The following is a 19,506-nucleotide window of genomic DNA, read 5'->3' on the forward strand; positions in this document are numbered from 1 at the left end:
GGAACTAAAGGGAACTGCAACCCTACAGGTGGAACAACAATATGAACTAACCAGTACCCCGGAGCTCTTGTCTCTAGCTGCATATGTATCAAAAGATGGCCTAATAGGCCATCACTTGAAAGAGAGGCCCATTGGACTTGCAAACTTTATATGCCCCAGTACAGGGGAATGCCAGGGCCAAAAAGGGGGAGTGGGTGGGTAGGGGAGTGGGGGGGGTGGGTGGGTATGGGGGACTTTTGGTATAGCATTGGAAATGTAAATGAGCTAAATACCTAATAAAAAAATGGGGAAAAAAGAATAAAAGCAGAAACTAATGAAAAATGTGGTTATAAAGTGAATAAAACTGTGATTGAAATATCTTTCTCTTGAAAAGGATCATTAAAACAGATGAATATTGAGCTATTTAAAGGTAAAACATGCCAAAAATCATGTTATGAAGGAGCAAAGAGAAAACAACTGTATCTATAGCTCCTGAAGAGCTTAAGTTTGGAGGAGTGTGTCCTGCTTTTAAAGAGGTAGAACCATGCTGTAGATGAAGCCCATGATGTTCTGTGAAAAGAGAAGTAACCCTGACTCCAGAAGATGTGTTCAACTGGAAAAGATCAATAATCAAAGATCGTAAAACAATTGGGAGAGACCCACCATCCCCTCCTCTGTGGGAAAGTTCAAGGTCATTTTCTTGAAAAGTTCTAGCATATGTTTTTGGAGTAGTAGTAGTTGTTGCTGTTGTTGTTGTTGATGATGATGATGATGATGTTGTTGTTGTTGTTGTTGTTATATAAACCTTCTTTGGAGCATAGAAAACTACAAAAACAGAAACAAAAAACAAAAAAAAATATCTATTTCAGATAACCTATATTCAATACAGCTGCATTAATGAGGCAATTTATCATCAATGAAGCATCACCTATTGTTGATTTGTTAAAGATTATTTATCTTCAATATAAGTAAAAGCCTGATAACTGGCCCTGTTGACTGTGGCTTTTACTGCTGTTTCTCTGTGCTGAAACTATCCATACAAAATAGAAATAAAGTCTGAAAAGTCAAAAAAAACACAATGTTCTGATAGTTGGAAACCGTGTGTATATGTGGGGTGGGGGAGGGGGTAATGCTCATAAATGTGTGACAGAGAGATAGGGGAAGAGGAGAAAGACAGATCTTCTAAAAACAACAGTCTGGTCCCATTATGGGGGTGGAGACCTGGCCAAATTGAGATCTCTGCTTTTGTTTGCAGGACAGTTCTGTGACCCATGACTGGGCCTCTGTAGACTTGCCGCTTATACAACACTGCCATCTGCTGATACAGCATTAGCACCCTGACTTGCTCTGGTGATAAACTGGAGGCACTGTGAGATCATTTCCTTGTCACTGTTTCCTGTGCCACACCCATTCATATGTACTAGAAATAGTCTGAGAAGAAAAAGACGTTCAGATAGGAAGGGAGCATGTAATGTACCTATATATCTACATAGATACTTACTCAAGGGGAGGGAGGGTTTGGTGTGTGTGTGTGTGTATCTCCCGTGCACACACACACACACGAAAAAGTTGGAGAGGAAAGATTTTTTTTTTAAACAACAGTCTGATCCCATTATAGAGGTGGAGACCTGACAAGATTCAGATCACTGGCTTTGTTTGCAGGCCAGCTCAGTGACCCATGATCGGGCCTCCGTAGGCTCACTGCTTATACAGCACTGCCATCTGCTGACACAGCTTCTCTGTTGACACAGCTTCTGCCCCCTGCCATGCTCAGATAATGAGCTGTTCATTGGCTCTGTGAGATCGATTCCTTTTCATTGCTTTCATTTTTGATATCTAAACAATGTTTCTACAATTCAGAGACACAAACAAATTGTATAAATAACTTCAATTTTACAAGTTAACATTTTCCACCTTTTACTGGTATCAAACGGCTTGCCGTGGTTCTGACCTGCCAAGATAGGGAGTAAAGCTCTCTTTGGTCTCTAGTCCCAGGCCTTGGAGTTCCAAAAGCCTGGGTTTGGAGGGAGTCCCAGAAGTTTACAGCTCCAAGCCCTGAGAGCTAGAGGCCTACTGTTCCAGGTTTTGAAATCCAACAGGATGACTAGGGAGAGGTGGCTCAGTGGTTAAGATGTGCCCTGCTTTTTCAGAGGATGTAAGTTCAGTTCCTAGCACCCATATCAGGCAGCTCACATGCAGTTACATATAACAGCCTGTAATTTCATCTCCAAGGATCTGAACATCTCTTCTGGCCTCCTCAAGCACTGTGTTCACATGCATGCACAGTGTGTGTGTGTGTGTGTGTGTGTGTGTGTGTGTGTGTGTGTGTGTGTACTATATATACACACATATATAGTAGAGTGAGTTGAGCTGGTAGCCTGGGGTGTCTGACACCTTGGCCCTTTGACAGTTCCTTAGAAATCTCCCAGTACCAGGGCCAGAAGTTTCTTGTCTTCAGCAGCTGTCTCTATTGCCTCTGCTCCTCCTCATCTCTACCACAGCCTTTTGATGTCACTGCCGATGTCACCAAGGACACTTCCTTCACCACTGACATTGCCTTCATTGTCCCTGCTTCCTTCCTTTCCTCATGTTACCAGCTCAACTCACTCTACTAATGATAAAACGCAAAAATAGGCAAGACCGGGCCTTTTATTGCAACTTAATGCTTCAGCTTCAACACCAGAGAGCAACATCTAGCTGGTATCTCCAGGTTAACTTGCAGAGTGAACCAAGCAGAGCACTTATATAGCCAGAGTGGGAGTGTGTCCAGTGTGTGTGCACGTGGCAGTACATCACACCAATGAAGAACAGTATTCTCACCAAGCATGAAGGGCTGCACCTGTCCCAATCACAGCAGTCCCTCAGACACTCAGAATGAAGTCACACACCTTCAGACTGCCTTCTTGACTGATATTCCTTCATTCAAGGCCATACATAGCTCCATAGGATGAAGCAGTCTTAATTTACCATTCAAATCATCCAAGCTATCAGGAAAATTGACATTAAGAAACACATCTACAATAAAGTTGTCATTCACAGTGATTTAACAATAGGTTAAGAATGCATAGCTCCTGCCTCAGTGATCCCATGAGTAATGGGCCTCCTAATATGACTGTTTTACTTATCCCACCATCCAACCACCCTTGGCAACCACCACACACATCTCTTTGACATGTGTGTATGAGATATTTTAATCATATTCAAGGCTGATTACCTTCTCTTATCTCCCTCACATTCTAACTACATCCCTGCTAACTTTGTGTCCGTTTTTAAGGTTTATTTTTATTTATGTGTATGTGTGTGTGTCTGTTATGGACCATGAGAATGTGTCCAATCGCCTGGACCTGGAGTTACAAACAGTTGTGAATTGCCTGCTGTGGGTGCTGGGAATCAAATTCAGGCCCTCTGCAGGAGCGTCAAGTGTTCTTGGCCGCTAAGCCACCTTCCCACAACCCCACACACTTTTTGATAACCCGTTAGCTGAGGTAACTTACATAAACTCGGGTTAGGGGTTATTTAACAAAGCATGATCAACTTAGCAGTGGGTATATCACTGAAGAAACTTTTGTTCCCTCCCCTAGCAACTATTAACAGCCAAAAGCTGTTTAGAAAAGGGTAGGGGCCTTAAAAGCCCCAATTAACCTAATTAGAAGTCCTTAACTGACTATAAATCTTAAAGGAAAAGAAGAGCCTCATAAGCCCCTGCCCTGCCCGTGATGGAATATTGGCAGGCCAGATCTTCTGGTTGTGAGAAAGTAATCAAGCTGCTCTGAGTCCGTGAGTGCAACAGCCATGTCTGATTCCCAAGGATGGTGCACAAAGCCCCTTTCCTTCCACCAACTCTGTGTTCTTTCTACCCCTTCTCCTGCAGTGTACTCTGAACCTTGTATGGTGATGACATAAACGAACCATTGATGACTGAGCACTCAATCATCCCTTATTTTCAGCGCTTTGACCCGTTATAAGTCTCTGCATAAAACACACACACACACACACACAAGGGAGGAGGGTCTGAGCAACACTAATCTATAGGTTTTCAACCTAGCAATATTTACAAGGCCATTCAAAAAACAAACCATGTCCATTTAGTGAAACAACAGCAGTAAGTTTCCCACTAGGGCCTTTAACCACACCCCCATAAGCCTTTAACCAGGTTTACAGTAGCAGGAATGAATACTGTGGAGTGGACCTCAAACCCAATCAGAAAATGGTTGGTTACCCCCATTCTAGCCATACCACTATTGCTCCAGTGGGCATATCTTACCTGCCGTGGGGTCGATCCAATAGGGCACAGGGTCTATAGCTAAATGCAACTGCTGACTAGCTCCTTCACCCAGAAGACTGTGCACCATCGTCTGGCACTGTGAAATCCACCCAGCTGAAAGGAAGCCTCCAATCGGCTCCATCTGGGCTTTTCCATGGTCTACAACCAGGAGCATGGTGTATCCAGCAATAGGGTCTTAGCATCTAGAAATTAGCTATGGTAATTGCCTATATTGTTTGAAGGACCTTAAGGACCTCAATGACCAACATATAGCATGGAATCTCACCCCTGGCACCAGGATTTTTATTTAATAACCTATGGCTTCCGGGAGCAGCTTTATCCTCCCATGCAGGGTACCTCACACCAACTCCTTTTTATTAATTGTACGTTAAATCACTTGCAAAGTAGTATTCTTCCTTACGGCTTTTTCATGCACCCTCACGCAGCTTTGAATGGCCATCTCTCCCCCCTCTCCTCTTTCCCATTTTTCTGCACTACATTCCTACTTCCTACAAAATTTGTCCTAAACAGTTTTTCCTTTCTCTCCACCATTGTCCCTTCCAAGATTCCTAGATTTTGGTTACCTTAAATGCCAACAAGGTACAATTTTCAGAGGCTTTACAGTAACAGAAAAAAAAGAGGTTACAAGGTACTTTTCAAATTTATTGATGGGCACAGGAGTGCAGGTTAAAGCAAAGTGGGGAACCTCTGCTACAGACCTCGGATGCTATCTGACGGTCCCAGTGTTTGCCGTGAGGATGCTGCTCGGCCAACAACTCAAGTCAGGATGAGTTGGGATCTGTTCTTGTATTCCAAAGGATTTACCTAACAGTCACAAAGATGATAGGTCACAGACGGCAGTAAATGGCCTCAAGTAGCAGTTAATGGCCACTTGAGGGAGCTAAAGATAACTTGTCTCTGGGCCTGCACAGATTCCACCCCTCCACAGTCACTGAAGTTCTTTATTATCATTATTGTTGTTGCTGCTGTTGTTGTTGTTGTTTTATATCCATAAATGTTGCCGCCCCCGCCCCCAGCCTCCCTTTGCAGATTTCTTCCCCAACACCCCCTTAGCTTCTAAGAGGGTACCCCCACCCCAGTCATCCCGCTTCCCTCAGGCATCAAGTCTTTACAGGATTAGCTCATGCTCTCCCACTGAAGCCAAACAAATATGTCTGCTACATATGTGCGGGGGAGGACGGGGGGGGGGGGGGGGACTCGGACCAGCCCATATATGCTCTTTGGTTGCTGGATTTCTCTCTGGGAGCTCTCAGGGGTCTGGGTTAGATGACACTCTTCATCTTCCTATAGAGTTGCCATCCCTTCCTTTCCTTCAGTCCTTCCCCTAAGTCCTTCCCCTAACTCTCCCATAGGGGTCCCCGACTTCAGTTCAATGGTTGGCAGTAAATATCTGTCTCAGTCAAGGGCTGGTAGAGCCTCTCAGAGGACAGTCATCCAGGCTCCTGTCTGCAAGCACAACGTAGCATCAATAATGGCGTCAGGGTTCTAATCGGTGATTCAGCCTTTGTAAAGTGGTCAACGTAAGGTGCAGGTTCTTGGGGAGGGACTTGAAGGGGACACGAGGACTTTAATTCACATGGATAAAATAGAAGACTGCCTCTATGAGAAAGGTGAGTCTGTGGACTAAATGGATTCTTTCCCGCAGAGAGAAATAGAGGAAGAATTTCAGATGCTCATTTTAAAGATAAAAGAATACTTGAAAAGAAGGGGGGGTGGGAGGAAAGTATGACAGAGAAATCAGCTAAATGCTGCCCCCAGCTTACACTTCCTTAGAAGGGAAAGGGAAGGGAAAGCTACTCCTGAAAGAAAAGCTAACCGAAGCAGAGCAGTCCCACCCTCAAGACAGGCACAGAGCTAGCTCTCACATGCTAAAGTACAGATGCAGAAACCTCTTGCATTGGGATCAGCCTTGGATAAAAATAAGTCGGTGAAAGACAGACTGCAAAGCTCAATGTGGCCAGCAGAGGCCCCTAGTCAGCAACAAGGAAAACTCTCACGCTAACCAGACAAACAATACAGACTCAGCAAAAACATAAACGGAAGGATGTGCCCACAAGTTCACCTGACCCTCTTCCTCCGTGAGTGTGCTTTTCTGAAGAGGCAGCTCCAACACTGCCTCACATCTTCCTCTCTATTGTTTTCTTTGTGTATTCCCCCACAATACTCGCTTAGCAGGATTTTTACTGTATGTATTTGGGGTGGATATATGTGTGTGTGTGTGTGTGTGTGTGTGTGTGTGTGTGTGTGTGTGTGTGCATGTGTGTGTGTGTGTGTGTGTGTGTGTATTGTTATCTCTTTTCATACAATCATTTAATTTTGTTCGTGCGTTTTTTCAGTTTAGAGCAGGTTTTTTTCCTTAGTTTCTTTCTTTTTTCCTTGTTTACTCCTGTGTCCCTTACACATACACACACGCACACACACACACACACACACGTATTCATACTTCTAATTGTTTTATACTTTTCTTAAGTTTTACCTTTTTCTCTTCTAGTTTTTGGTTGTCAACGCTTTCATTATTGTTAAGTCTTTTTTTTCCCTACTTTTCCTTTTTCCCAAGTCTAGAAAAAGAAACAGACAGTGAAATAAAAAAGGAATTGAGAACTCTAAACAGACTTCACAAGAGAAAATCCTCTTCACTCCATTTTATAATCAGAAAATTAAAAAAAAAAAATGTTAAGCAAAGAACAAATGTTAGGAACCGTAGGGGGACACCAGCTCATGCACGGGACACAAATTCCAGAGCACACAAATCCTCCCCTCTGCGGTCCTAAAAGCCAGGAAAGTACGAAATGATGCCCTTCAATTCGGAAAGTAAATACCATCTAACCACGCTTTAAATTGATAGCAAAGCTACTCGTGTAACAAGCAATCTATAAGTGAGTTCGTGACTGCCAAGACTACACTACAAGATAGTTTTTAAAATTCTTTACAGAAAAGGAAGAATGACACCGGCCATCACAGAGGCACAGGAAAGACTGGGTTTCATGAGAGGAATCTATGTCCTGGATTGGGAGAAATAACGTGTGAAATGTTGTACTAAAAAACACAATCTTCAGATTTAATGCTATCACCATCATGGTTCTAGTGACATTCTTTACAGAACTAGAAAGATAATACTAAGCTTGTATGGAAACACAAAAGACCATGAGTAGGCTAAGCAGGACAAACCCTACATCACATCACATCACATCACATCACTGAAACTCACATTATCCCACATAAGTGTAATGACAAAGAGAGTAAGGTGCATCCACAAAAGCAGACAGAGAACAATGAACTGGAAGAGGGCCCATAACCTGCACTTCTGTGGACAGATAATTTCTGACAAACGTGTTAAAAACATAAATGAAAAAAAAAAAACAAGTTGCAAATTGGACATCCACAAGGACTACATTGGATCCATATCTATCATCCTGCACAAAAATCAATTCAAAGTTGGGTCAAAGGCTTTGATTCAAAACATGAAAAGTTGAAACTGCACAGGAAAAAAAAAACTTTGAAGTGTAAGAACTGGCAAGAACTTTCTGAACAGAACCTCCATATCACTGGAAATATTCTCAAGAATTGATAAGGAGGATTATATAAAACTAAATGTCTTCTGCACAGTAAAAGAAACCATCAACATAACAATAGTCCAGCTACAGAGTGAAAAAGAATTGCTTTACTTTAACGAGGGATTGGCTCCTAGAATATACAAAGAACTGCAAAAATTAAACACCAAAAGTATAAAATGTCCAATCAATAAATGAGATAATGGACTGAATAAAGAAATATAGATAGACAAAATATGATATAATCAGGAAGTTGCAGATAAAAACTAAAATAATAGTATGTATATCACTCTAGTCAGTATGGCTATTATTAAGAAAACAGCTGATAACCCCTGGCAATGGATAAAGGGACACCTTGGTGGTGGTGGTGTTCTTCTATCAGTCAGGGGCAGAGCAGATGGCATGGCAGTCCTTTGTTCACCCTAGCTTGATGGCTGGCTCAGTGGCCTAAGCTGTTTTATGCCTGGGAGACATAAAAATCAAATCAAATCCAGGCAGTGCAGTGCAAGAGGAGGAAGACAGAGTTCTGCAACACTATGTGGGGCAGGTCCTCCACCCTACAGCATGGGAGGGCCGAAGATGCACAGGGGCCTGCCTACCACCTACCCAACACAGTCCGGAAGAAGGAAGGCCGAGACCTGAAGACCGCAATGCCACCCACAAACCCTCAGGTGCGTGGCATAGACAGCCAAAAACACCACTTGCTGCCACACCACGCAGTGCCGAGAATGTCACCTAGGGGCCCGTCTATATCAGGAGCCTCCACAATGCACGAGTGAGTGGTGGGCAGATGAGAGAGAAAGAGAAATGCAGCAGCTGGACAGCAGCCTGTTGTGAGGCCATGGTGAGATCCCAGCCTCAGCTTCTGCTGAGAGTCGGGTCTGAGGCTGAGGCTACACAGAGTAGCGGCAGGGTTGGGGTTGATATCCGAGGCTCACATTGCCACCTGAGAACATGGGGACATCCCTGATCTGAGCAGCCACTTTTGTCGACATGAATGTCCAGGGGCTGTGCAGAACTGTCCCTGCCCCTCACTGGCTGCAGCTCTCTTAAAGAGATAGTCCCGCCTCTCACCATGGCAGCACTTAGGAGAGCAGGCCCTGCACCTCGCCCAGCTAGCACCGTGGAGCGGGCCCTGGTGGCAAGTGAGCAAGCCCCATGAGTGTGGGAGAGTTGACCCCTCCTTCTTCTGCAGTGGGCTGGCACAGGTGCAGGGGTGATGCCCCCTCCCACCCCTCACTACCTCAGCAGTCAGAAAAGTAACCACAGGGTCAGGAGAGTTGGAGGACACAACAGAGTTGACCTTGGTGGTGGGGACACAGATGAGCCACCACCAAGATCTGAGTCCACCACAAGTCTGCTACAAGGTGGTATATGTACATGGTTGATGTCCCCTCCACACCTCCCCCTCAACGCCTTCAGTAGTCAGGAAAGAAAATGAAGATGTGTGGACAGAGGGACATACTTTGGAACACACTGTGACACACTACAGCTTCCATGATGAGATTTCTATGCTTCTGTTCTCTCTCTCTCTCTCTCTCTCTCTCTCTCTCTCTCTCTCTCTCTCTCTCTCTCTCTGTGTGTGTGTGTGTGTGTGTGTGTGTGTGTGTGTGTGTGTGTGTGTGTGTGTGTAGGAGGGGGGAGGTTGCAAGGGCAAAGGGCAGATATGAGGGTAAAGGGACATTAGTGGGACTGGGGTGTATGATGGGAAACTCAAAAAATTAATTAAAAGGTTTTTTTTAATTAAAAGAAAAGAAGTGACAACAAATGCTGATGAAGATGAAGGAAAAGAGGAGTCGTTATTCACAGGTGGTGTGAGTGTAAGCTGGTGTGGCCACCATGGAAATAAGTATAACTTTCCTCAAAAGATTAAACACAAAACTACCATAAAACCTATTTATATCATTCCTGGACTTGTGTACAAAGGGCTATATTTTACTAGAGAACCTTATACATTCATGTTTATTGATGTTCTAGACACAAAACTTAAGAAGTAATATCAACCTGATGTCCACAAACTGATGAATAAATCATGAAAATATTGTATGTAAACACTATAGATTTTATCCAGTCGTATAATAAGATAGGAAAATAAGTGGAATGGGGGGCGGGGGACATTCTCTGTCATGAGTAGATCCCAGCTTCTAAATTTTGTGTATGAGTATTTATGTGGGAGTTTAGACAGGGGTCAGGAGCCTAGAGACCGTGAACTATAGAAGTAAATAAAAGTACTTTAAAAGAAGAGGTGAGGAGGTAGGGGAGGTGATATGCAGTATGAAAGGGGAAAGTGGAATACTAAAAGTACAAGCAGAGGTGGAAGGCAGGGAGATGAGGTTGTAGCCTGGTGGGTCCATAGACCTCAGCCAATCTCTACATTCTTCTTCAATTTCTTCAGTCCCCAGGCTTCACTGGCAGTAGTTATACAACCAACCTTTGCCCAGAGCATGCGTGTGGACAGAAGTGTTTCTCTGGTGGTTTCCACAGCCCTCGCTGGAATACCTTGATGCAGTTAGGCTCCATGCCTTGTTATTCCTGCGTGGAAAAAATATTTTTTAGCTTAATAAGCTTATGTACAGATCGTGTCTCTTATGCTAGGGTGCATGCAGTTGTATTTTTGTACAATCCAGTGACTACTGCTAGAGCTCCCTGTAGATTGATCTTCATATTTAATTCCTCTACTTAGCACAATAACCTTACAAGTCTATGGACAAGACAAAACATCTTCAAACTAGCTAGCTTACCACCTTCTTCCTCAATGATCTATCCAAAGAAGGCCATTCAATTCTAGCACACATATGCCAAATTACATCACCTGGGGAACAAAACTGGAATGGTAAAAACAACCAAGCACAATATGTCAGTGGTAGACACATGGGGGAAGGCAGAGAGCTCAGAATTCAGTTTATCACACGTATAGAGTAAGCTGGAACCCACAACAGCCAATATGTAAATTTCAGAGGCTTAGCCCCTCTGAGGTTAGTAAACCCTGATCCACTTACTGTTTTCTCTTTCATGTGAAGTGAAATGGCTGTAGCCTAATGTCCTTCTGAAATCAAGAGACACATCTTCACTTTCCAGACTGGGACCAGACTTTTGTGCCACGTTGTGACATGCACACATGCACACACAGGAAAGGACTTGGCTTGTGCCCACATGCCTTTCTTCAGGGACAAGTGGGAATGGACATAAGGAGCGTCTCATCCTTACGTGGCCTCCTTTGTCTTCCTCCTTCCTGGCCAAGACGGTGATTTACTGCCCAAAGACAAGTCCATCTGAAGCAAGAACTGACTATCGAGGACTCTGTAGTGACTGATAAACTGGGAAGAGAAAATTGGACCAGAGACTTCAAGGCAGCTCTCAGACAAGAATATTCCAGTGCCAGGTAGGGAAGCCAACAACCTTCAAACTTTGCAGAGAACAAAATTGTTTCTGACATGCAGGATAATCCTCTCTGTTACTAATATGGGAAAAAAAAAACTCCCTTAAAAGACTGTTTAATGATGGAAAAATTACTTAGCAACAGCAACAAAAAAAAAAAAAAAAGTTTCTGGAATTGTTATATCTAAAGATGTCACTAATGTAGTTTGTGAAGTATGTTTGGAATAATTTAAAGATGTGTTTTTATGCTTACTGGCTCCCTTTCCCTCTCCCTCCTTTTCCCCATCTCCCTTTCTCTCCACAAACAGGTTAGAAATTACTCTGAGGATTGCCTTTGGTGAGGGTGAAGTGGGAAGCAACATTAAGAATGAATTTATTGAGGTGCTTCCCCCAGAATTCTATTCTCATCACTCTAGTGAGTTAAGTCCAGGAACCACAGGGATTGTCTTATAGATACTTAGCCTTTCCTCAATAGACCAATCAATACCCAACATGGACACTCTACAGGGTCATAGATCCCAGAAGAGCCTCATCAATGCTCCTGACACATTCTTTGTCTGCAAATAATGAATCCCAAATTAAAGGTTTCAACCACTTCTAGAGTAGAGATCTTAGCCCATATCCATCAACCACTACTGTATGACCAAACACGGCTTCATAATGATCTAGTTCAAACTAGATCTTGTTTCCTCCAAAATGTTTCTCTTATGCTGCCAACTCATGCAGTCCACTCCCATGTTATAGTCCCTCATTCTCTGTTTGGAAAAAAATTATCTCCTGTGCAGAACCAGAGAGGCTTTTACCGTTTTTTAACTCTGTTTAAAGATATTTTAAAAAATTAATTGAGGAAAAAGAAAAGGGTAATTTCAGAATTTACATTTTTGATGGTGTAGTCTCTACACACCAAACAACTGAAAATGGTTTCTGAAAACTATAAAATGAATGTATAAAATGAACTATTATAAAAGAAACAAATATAACAATCAGCCAATATGCCATGTAAACACACATATATAATAGATAGGAGGACAGTATGTGTCCTTACTGCCCTTGAGCTGCCCCAGGGGAAACCTCTAAGCACAGCTTGTGCAGCCTCCTAGAAGAAGCCTGTACTACAGCATCCGTTTTACAGTCAGACCATACATCGTATCCAGTGCCCCATATTTTAACAAAAACATCTAGAAACATATTTCCTTTTATTAACTGATTTGTGTTCGTTGTGGTCTACATAAACTAGTTTATCCAAACTCCTATCGATGGATATTTGGTATTCCTATTCTTTTTACCTTTTAAAAAATAGTGTAGTCTCTACAGACATCTGAGCACACTTAGCTCTCATTTCCCACCCCAGGATGGCCTAAGGGGTTCCTCTTCCTCCTACTCCAGTATTCTCTCTCTTACATGCATGCTGCTCCTATTCGGTAATTTTGTCCCTCGTGTCTACTCTAATAACTGTGCACTAAGTGCATAAACAGCAGATTTAAGTCTAAGCTTTGTTCTTTAATGTCACAGACAAACAATATTAATTTCTAGTTCATAGAGTTTTATGGATAGCTAAATATAATGAGCCATATATGATGTCTGGCATTTTATAAGTTCTCAACAAACATCAATTTTTATGGTTGATATCGCTTCCATAACTACAGAGAAAAATCACTTTTCATTCTCTTTATGATCCATGTTAATTGAGATCATCAGCTACTTTACATAGTTAAGTTTTATTGACAATTTCTCTTTTCTTTCTATTTCCTACTTGATTCTTTTCTTTCTCCATCTTCTGGTGAAACACATGTAGAATCTGCCATTCCAGATTAGCAAAACCCTAATAACATAAACAAGTAGACCTCTCTAATCTTGGTTAGAGTTGCAATTTTTCTAAGAAAGTTGATTCTTGTAGAGGTCAGTACTAACCTTTTGTCTGTTGTAGATTACTATCACTGATCTATACTATTGGCTTTTTTTTATTGCTTTTTTTTCATTTATTCTGCAAATGTCTGATGAGTGCTTGTCAATTAAAAATAAATGGACCAGAATTCCCAAAATCCTAGCTAATAAAATAACAAACATCTTACTATCTCAGAGCAAATGGGTTCTACAGGCCTAACAACCTATCTATAAAGCCAACTTGGTGGTAGAAAGAATCTCTTGAGCTGAATCTTGAATGACAGCTCAAGGGATAGGGAGGACAGGGTGTTCAGAAGCAGAGAAGATGCCTTGTAAATGTGGAAGGCTGTGGCAGGATTGGAAGGACTTTGGGGTGGTAGGAAGGGGATGGGAATGGGTGGTTACAAGAGAAACAAGACTGTAGTAAATAAAGCTGAAACTCAAAGCAAGCTTTCAGCATCTTTAATTGGAGACACAAACTTCAAAGGTATCATGAATGTGGTTGATCTTGGTGAAAGTTGAGCTTCACCTGTCCTAACAACAGACCAATCCATGAGTGAAAGCTTATCTTTCTCCTTTATTAATGGTTGCTGTTGTATCCATAACTCAATTCCAAAGGATATGAACCTTAACATATAGATATAATTTTGTGTACCTTCTATGAAACAGCATTAAAGCAAAGAAGTTCAAATAGAAAGACTGGCTTAGTTATTATTAACTAAGAGATGCTAGTGAGTTCTAAATTAATACCATTTAAAATTTATAATTTGCAGAATTACCACCACCACCACCACTCAGCCCAGGAAAAGTTACAAAGAACTGGCTATCCAATTTGTTTGTTTTCCTCCTTTTTAGAGTTCTTTTATTTATGTGTGAGTGAATGCCATGTACTTATGGATGCAGAGGCTGTCAGATTCCTTGCAGCTGGAGTAATAGACAGTTGTGAGCTACTTATAGTACTAGAACTAAGATCCTATGGAAGAGCAGCGAGTGCCACTAACTGCTGAGCCACCTCTCCAGCCCATTTCTTTATTTTTCAATGAACAAATAATAAGCAGTCCTATGTGACATGCTTCTAAAGCAAAAGATATAATATTTAGTATTATATACATTAATAATAAAATACATTATCTTCTAAGAATTGAAGTCTCAACTATGAAAATCAGCAGTTCTCTGTCAGAGAAGCCCAAGCGCTTCCACGCATGCTTGGAGAGGGGGTTAAGCTTTCGCAGCTACCCACTGCTCTGTTCCTCTTCAGTGAGGAGGGTTTTTGTACAGCCAGACAGTGGAGTACTACCACTGTGGTGGACGTTCGGTGGAGGCACCAAGCTGGAAATCAAACGTAAGTAGAATCCAAAGTCTCTTTCTTCCGTTGTCTATGTCTGTGGCTTCTATGTCTAAAAATGATGTATAAAATCTTACTCTGAAACCAGATTCTGGCACTCTCCAAGGCAAAGATACAGAGTAACTCCGTAAGCAAAGCTGGGAATAGGCTAGACATGTTCTCTGGAGAATGAATGCCAGTGTAATAATTAACACAAGTGATAGTTTCAGAAATGCTCAAAGAAGCAGGGTAGCCTGCCCTAGACAAACCTTTACTCGGTGCTCAGACCATGCTCAGTTTTTGTATGGGGGTTGAGTGAAGGGACACCAGTGTGTGTACACGTTCGGAGGGGGGACCAAGCTGGAAATAAAACGTAAGTAGTCTTCTCAACTCTTGTTCACTAAGTCTAACCTTGTTAAGTTGTTCTTTGTTGTGTGTTTTTCTTAAGGAGATTTCAGGGATTTAGCAAATTCCATTCTCAGATCAGGTGTTAAGGAGGGAAAACTGTCCCACAAGAGGTTGGAATGATTTTCAGGCTAAATTTTAGGCTTTCTAAACCAAAGTAACTAAACTAGGGGAAGAGGGATAATTGTCTACCTAGGGAGGGTTTTGTGGAGGTAAAGTTAAAATAAATCACTGTAAATCACATTCAGTGATGGGACCAGACTGGAAATAAAACCTAAGTACATTTTTGCTCAACTGCTTGTGAAGTTTTGGTCCCATTGTGTCCTTTGTATGAGTTTGTGGTGTACATTAGATAAATGAACTATTCCTTGTAACCCAAAACTTAAATAGAAGAGAACCAAAAATCTAGCTACTGTACAAGCTGAGCAAACAGACTGACCTCATGTCAGATTTGTGGGAGAAATGAGAAAGGAACAGTTTTTCTCTGAACTTAGCCTATCTAACTGGATCAGCCTCAGGCAGGTTTTTGTAAAGGGGGGCGCAGTGATATGAATCACTGTGATTCACGTTCGGCTCGGGGACAAAGTTGGAAATAAAACGTAAGTAGACTTTTGCTCATTTACTTGTGACGTTTTGGTTCTGTTTGGGTAACTTGTGTGAATTTGTGACATTTTGGCTAAATGAGCCATTCCTGGCAACCTGTGCATCAATAGAAGATCCCCCAGAAAAGAGTCAGTGTGAAAGCTGAGCGAAAAACTCGTCTTAGGCTTCTGAGACCAGTTTTGTAAGGGGAATGTAGAAGAAAGAGCTGGGCTTTTCCTCTGAATTTGGCCCATCTAGTTGGACTGGCTTCACAGGCAGGTTTTTGTAGAGAGGGGCATGTCATAGTCCTCACTGTGGCTCACGTTCGGTGCTGGGACCAAGCTGGAGCTGAAACGTAAGTACACTTTTCTCATCTTTTTTTATGTGTAAGACACAGGTTTTCATGTTAGGAGTTAAAGTCAGTTCAGAAAATCTTGAGAAAATGGAGAGGGCTCATTATCAGTTGACGTGGCATACAGTGTCAGATTTTCTGTTTATCAAGCTAGTGAGATTAGGGGCAAAAAGAGGCTTTAGTTGAGAGGAAAGTAATTAATACTATGGTCACCATCCAAGAGATTGGATCGGAGAATAAGCATGAGTAGTTATTGAGATCTGGGTCTGACTGCAGGTAGCGTGGTCTTCTAGACGTTTAAGTGGGAGATTTGGAGGGGATGAGGAATGAAGGAACTTCAGGATAGAAAAGGGCTGAAGTCAAGTTCAGCTCCTAAAATGGATGTGGGAGCAAACTTTGAAGATAAACTGAATGACCCAGAGGATGAAACAGCGCAGATCAAAGAGGGGCCTGGAGCTCTGAGAAGAGAAGGAGACTCATCCGTGTTGAGTTTCCACAAGTACTGTCTTGAGTTTTGCAATAAAAGTGGGATAGCAGAGTTGAGTGAGCCGTAGGCTGAGTTCTCTCTTTTGTCTCCTAAGTTTTTATGACTACAAAAATCAGTAGTATGTCCTGAAATAATCATTAAGCTGTTTGAAAGTATGACTGCTTGCCATGTAGATACCATGGCTTGCTGAATAATCAGAAGAGGTGTGACTCTTATTCTAAAATTTGTCACAAAATGTCAAAATGAGAGACTCTGTAGGAACGAGTCCTTGACAGACAGCTCAAGGGGTTTTTTTCCTTTGTCTCATTTCTACATGAAAGTAAATTTGAAATGATCTTTTTTATTATAAGAGTAGAAATACAGTTGGGTTTGAACTATATGTTTTAATGGCCACGGTTTTGTAAGACATTTGGTCCTTTGTTTTCCCAGTTATTACTCGATTGTAATTTTATATCGCCAGCAATGGACTGAAACGGTCCGCAACCTCTTCTTTACAACTGGGTGACCTCGCGGCTGTGCCAGCCATTTGGCGTTCACCCTGCCGCTAAGGGCCATGTGAACCCCCGCGGTAGCATCCCTTGCTCCGCGTGGACCACTTTCCTGAGGCACAGTGATAGGAACAGAGCCACTAATCTGAAGAGAACAGAGATGTGACAGACTACACTAATGTGAGAAAAACAAGGAAAGGGTGACTTATTGGAGATTTCAGAAATAAAATGCATTTATTATTATATTCCCTTATTTTAATTTTCTATTAGGGAATTAGAAAGGGCATAAACTGCTTTATCCAGTGTTATATTAAAAGCTTAATGTATATAATCTTTTAGAGGTAAAATCTACAGCCAGCAAAAGTCATGGTAAATATTCTTTGACTGAACTCTCACTAAACTCCTCTAAATTATATGTCATATTAACTGGTTAAATTAATATAAATTTGTGACATGACCTTAACTGGTTAGGTAGGATATTTTTCTTCATGCAAAAATATGACTAATAATAATTTAGCACAAAAATATTTCCCAATACTTTAATTCTGTGATAGAAAAATGTTTAACTCAGCTACTATAATCCCATAATTTTGAAAACTATTTATTAGCTTTTGTGTTTGACCCTTCCCTAGCCAAAGGCAACTATTTAAGGACCCTTTAAAACTCTTGAAACTACTTTAGAGTCATTAAGTTATTTAACCACTTTTAATTACTTTAAAATGATGTCAATTCCCTTTTAACTATTAATTTATTTTAAGGGGGGAAAGGCTGCTCATAATTCTATTGTTTTTCTTGGTAAAGAACTCTCAGTTTTCGTTTTTACTACCTCTGTCACCCAAGAGTTGGCATCTCAACAGAGGGGACTTTCCGAGAGGCCATCTGGCAGTTGCTTAAGATCAGAAGTGAAGTCTGCCAGTTCCTCCCAGGCAGGTGGCCCAGATTACAGTTGACCTGTTCTGGTGTGGCTAAAAATTGTCCCATGTGGTTACAAACCATTAGACCAGGGTCTGATGAATTGCTCAGAATATTTCTGGACACCCAAATACAGACCCTGGCTTAAGGCCCTGTCCATACAGTAGGTTTAGCTTGGCTACACCAAAGGAAGCCATACAGAGGCTAATATCAGAGTATTCTTGGAAGAGACAGGAGAAAATGAAAGCCAGTTTCTGCTCTTACCTTATGTGCTTGTGTTCAGACTCCCAAACATCAGGAGTGTCAGATAAACTGGTCTGAATCTCTGTCTGAAGCATGGAACTGAAAAGAATGTAGTTTCAGGGAAGAAAGGCAATAGAAGGAAGCCTGAGAATATCTTCAAAGGGTCAGACTCAATTTACTTTCTAAAGAAGTAGCTAGGAACTAGGGAATAACTTAGAAACAACAAGATTGTATATATGTGCATCCTGGCCCCATTGTTCCTTATCTGTAGGGATAAGCGTGCTTTTTTGTGTGTCTGTATATAACATAACTGTTTACACATAATACACTGAAATGGAGCCCTTCCTTGTTACTTCATACCATCCTCTGTGCTTCCTTCCTCAGGGGCTGATGCTGCACCAACTGTATCCATCTTCCCACCATCCAGTGAGCAGTTAACATCTGGAGGTGCCTCAGTCGTGTGCTTCTTGAACAACTTCTACCCCAAAGACATCAATGTCAAGTGGAAGATTGATGGCAGTGAACGACAAAATGGCGTCCTGAACAGTTGGACTGATCAGGACAGCAAAGACAGCACCTACAGCATGAGCAGCACCCTCACGTTGACCAAGGACGAGTATGAACGACATAACAGCTATACCTGTGAGGCCACTCACAAGACATCAACTTCACCCATTGTCAAGAGCTTCAACAGGAATGAGTGTTAGAGACAAAGGTCCTGAGACGCCACCACCAGCTCCCCAGCTCCATCCTATCTTCCCTTCTAAGGTCTTGGAGGCTTCCCCACAAGCGACCTACCACTGTTGCGGTGCTCCAAACCTCCTCCCCACCTCCTTCTCCTCCTCCTCCCTTTCCTTGGCTTTTATCATGCTAATATTTGCAGAAAATATTCAATAAAGTGAGTCTTTGCACTTGAGATCTCTGTCTTTCTTACTAAATGGTAGTAATCAGTTGTTTTTCCAGTTACCTGGGTTTCTCTTCTAAAGAAGTTAAATGTTTAGTTGCCCTGAAATCCACCACACTTAAAGGATAAATAAAACCCTCCACTTGCCCTGGTTGGCTGTCCACTACATGGCAGTCCTTTCTAAGGTTCACGAGTACTATTCATGGCTTATTTCTCTGGGCCATGGTAGGTTTGAGGAGGCATACTTCCTAGTTTTCTTCCCCTAAGTCGTCAAAGTCCTGAAGGGGGACAGTCTTTACAAGCACATGTTCTGTAATCTGATTCAACCTACCCAGTAAACTTGGCGAAGCAAAGTAGAATCATTATCACAGGAAGCAAAGGCAACCTAAATGTGCAAGCAATAGGAAAATGTGGAAGCCCATCATAGTACTTGGACTTCATCTGCTTTTGTGCCTTCACTAAGTTTTTAAACATGAGCTGGCTCCTATCTGCCATTGGCAAGGCTGGGCACTACCCACAACCTACTTCAAGGACCTCTATACCGTGAGATTACACACATACATCAAAATTTGGGAAAAGTTCTACCAAGCTGAGAGCTGATCACCCCACTCTTAGGTGCTTATCTCTGTACACCAGAAACCTTAAGAAGCAACCAGTATTGAGAGACTCATTTATGAAAGTCTAAAACTGGATACAACCAAAATGTCCACCAACAGTTAAATTATGACATGT

General features: G+C 42.0%; 1 long non-coding RNA gene, 1 other non-coding gene, 6 gene segments (V, D, J or C) and 1 further gene; 8 read left to right on the forward strand and 1 right to left on the reverse strand.

Annotated features, from left to right (window-relative positions):
- Igk (immunoglobulin kappa chain complex) overlaps positions 1 to 18,574 on the forward strand; it is a 3,171,119-nt gene extending 3,152,545 nt beyond the window's left edge.
- Positions 4,899 to 10,696, reverse strand: Gm46961. Of its 2 annotated transcripts, XR_001785273.2 has the most exons (3): positions 10,628 to 10,696; positions 10,247 to 10,347; positions 4,899 to 5,068 (listed from the first exon to the last, which is right to left on the reverse strand). It is a non-coding gene; the product is annotated as a predicted gene, 46961 (long non-coding RNA). The 2 variants fall into 2 exon arrangements; XR_001785272.2 differs by lacking the exon at positions 4,899 to 5,068 and having other exon boundaries at positions 9,763 to 10,347.
- LOC115490474 lies at positions 8,143 to 8,291 on the forward strand. Its single transcript, XR_003956589.1, has one exon. It is a non-coding gene; the product is annotated as a small nucleolar RNA SNORA48 (small nucleolar RNA).
- Igkj1 (immunoglobulin kappa joining 1) lies at positions 14,382 to 14,419 on the forward strand. The segment is given in 1 exon segment: positions 14,382 to 14,419. A coding segment is annotated over 1 exon segment (38 nt).
- Positions 14,736 to 14,774, forward strand: Igkj2 (immunoglobulin kappa joining 2). The segment is given in 1 exon segment: positions 14,736 to 14,774. A coding segment is annotated over 1 exon segment (39 nt).
- Igkj3 (immunoglobulin kappa joining 3) lies at positions 15,043 to 15,080 on the forward strand. The segment is given in 1 exon segment: positions 15,043 to 15,080. A coding segment is annotated over 1 exon segment (38 nt).
- Igkj4 (immunoglobulin kappa joining 4) lies at positions 15,368 to 15,405 on the forward strand. The segment is given in 1 exon segment: positions 15,368 to 15,405. A coding segment is annotated over 1 exon segment (38 nt).
- Igkj5 (immunoglobulin kappa joining 5) lies at positions 15,706 to 15,743 on the forward strand. The segment is given in 1 exon segment: positions 15,706 to 15,743. A coding segment is annotated over 1 exon segment (38 nt).
- On the forward strand, positions 18,255 to 18,574 carry Igkc (immunoglobulin kappa constant). The segment is given in 1 exon segment: positions 18,255 to 18,574. A coding segment is annotated over 1 exon segment (320 nt).

Source organism: Mus musculus, chromosome 6, assembly GCF_000001635.26.
Source record: "Mus musculus strain C57BL/6J chromosome 6, GRCm38.p6 C57BL/6J".
Classification (NCBI taxonomy): domain Eukaryota; kingdom Metazoa; phylum Chordata; class Mammalia; order Rodentia; family Muridae; genus Mus; species Mus musculus.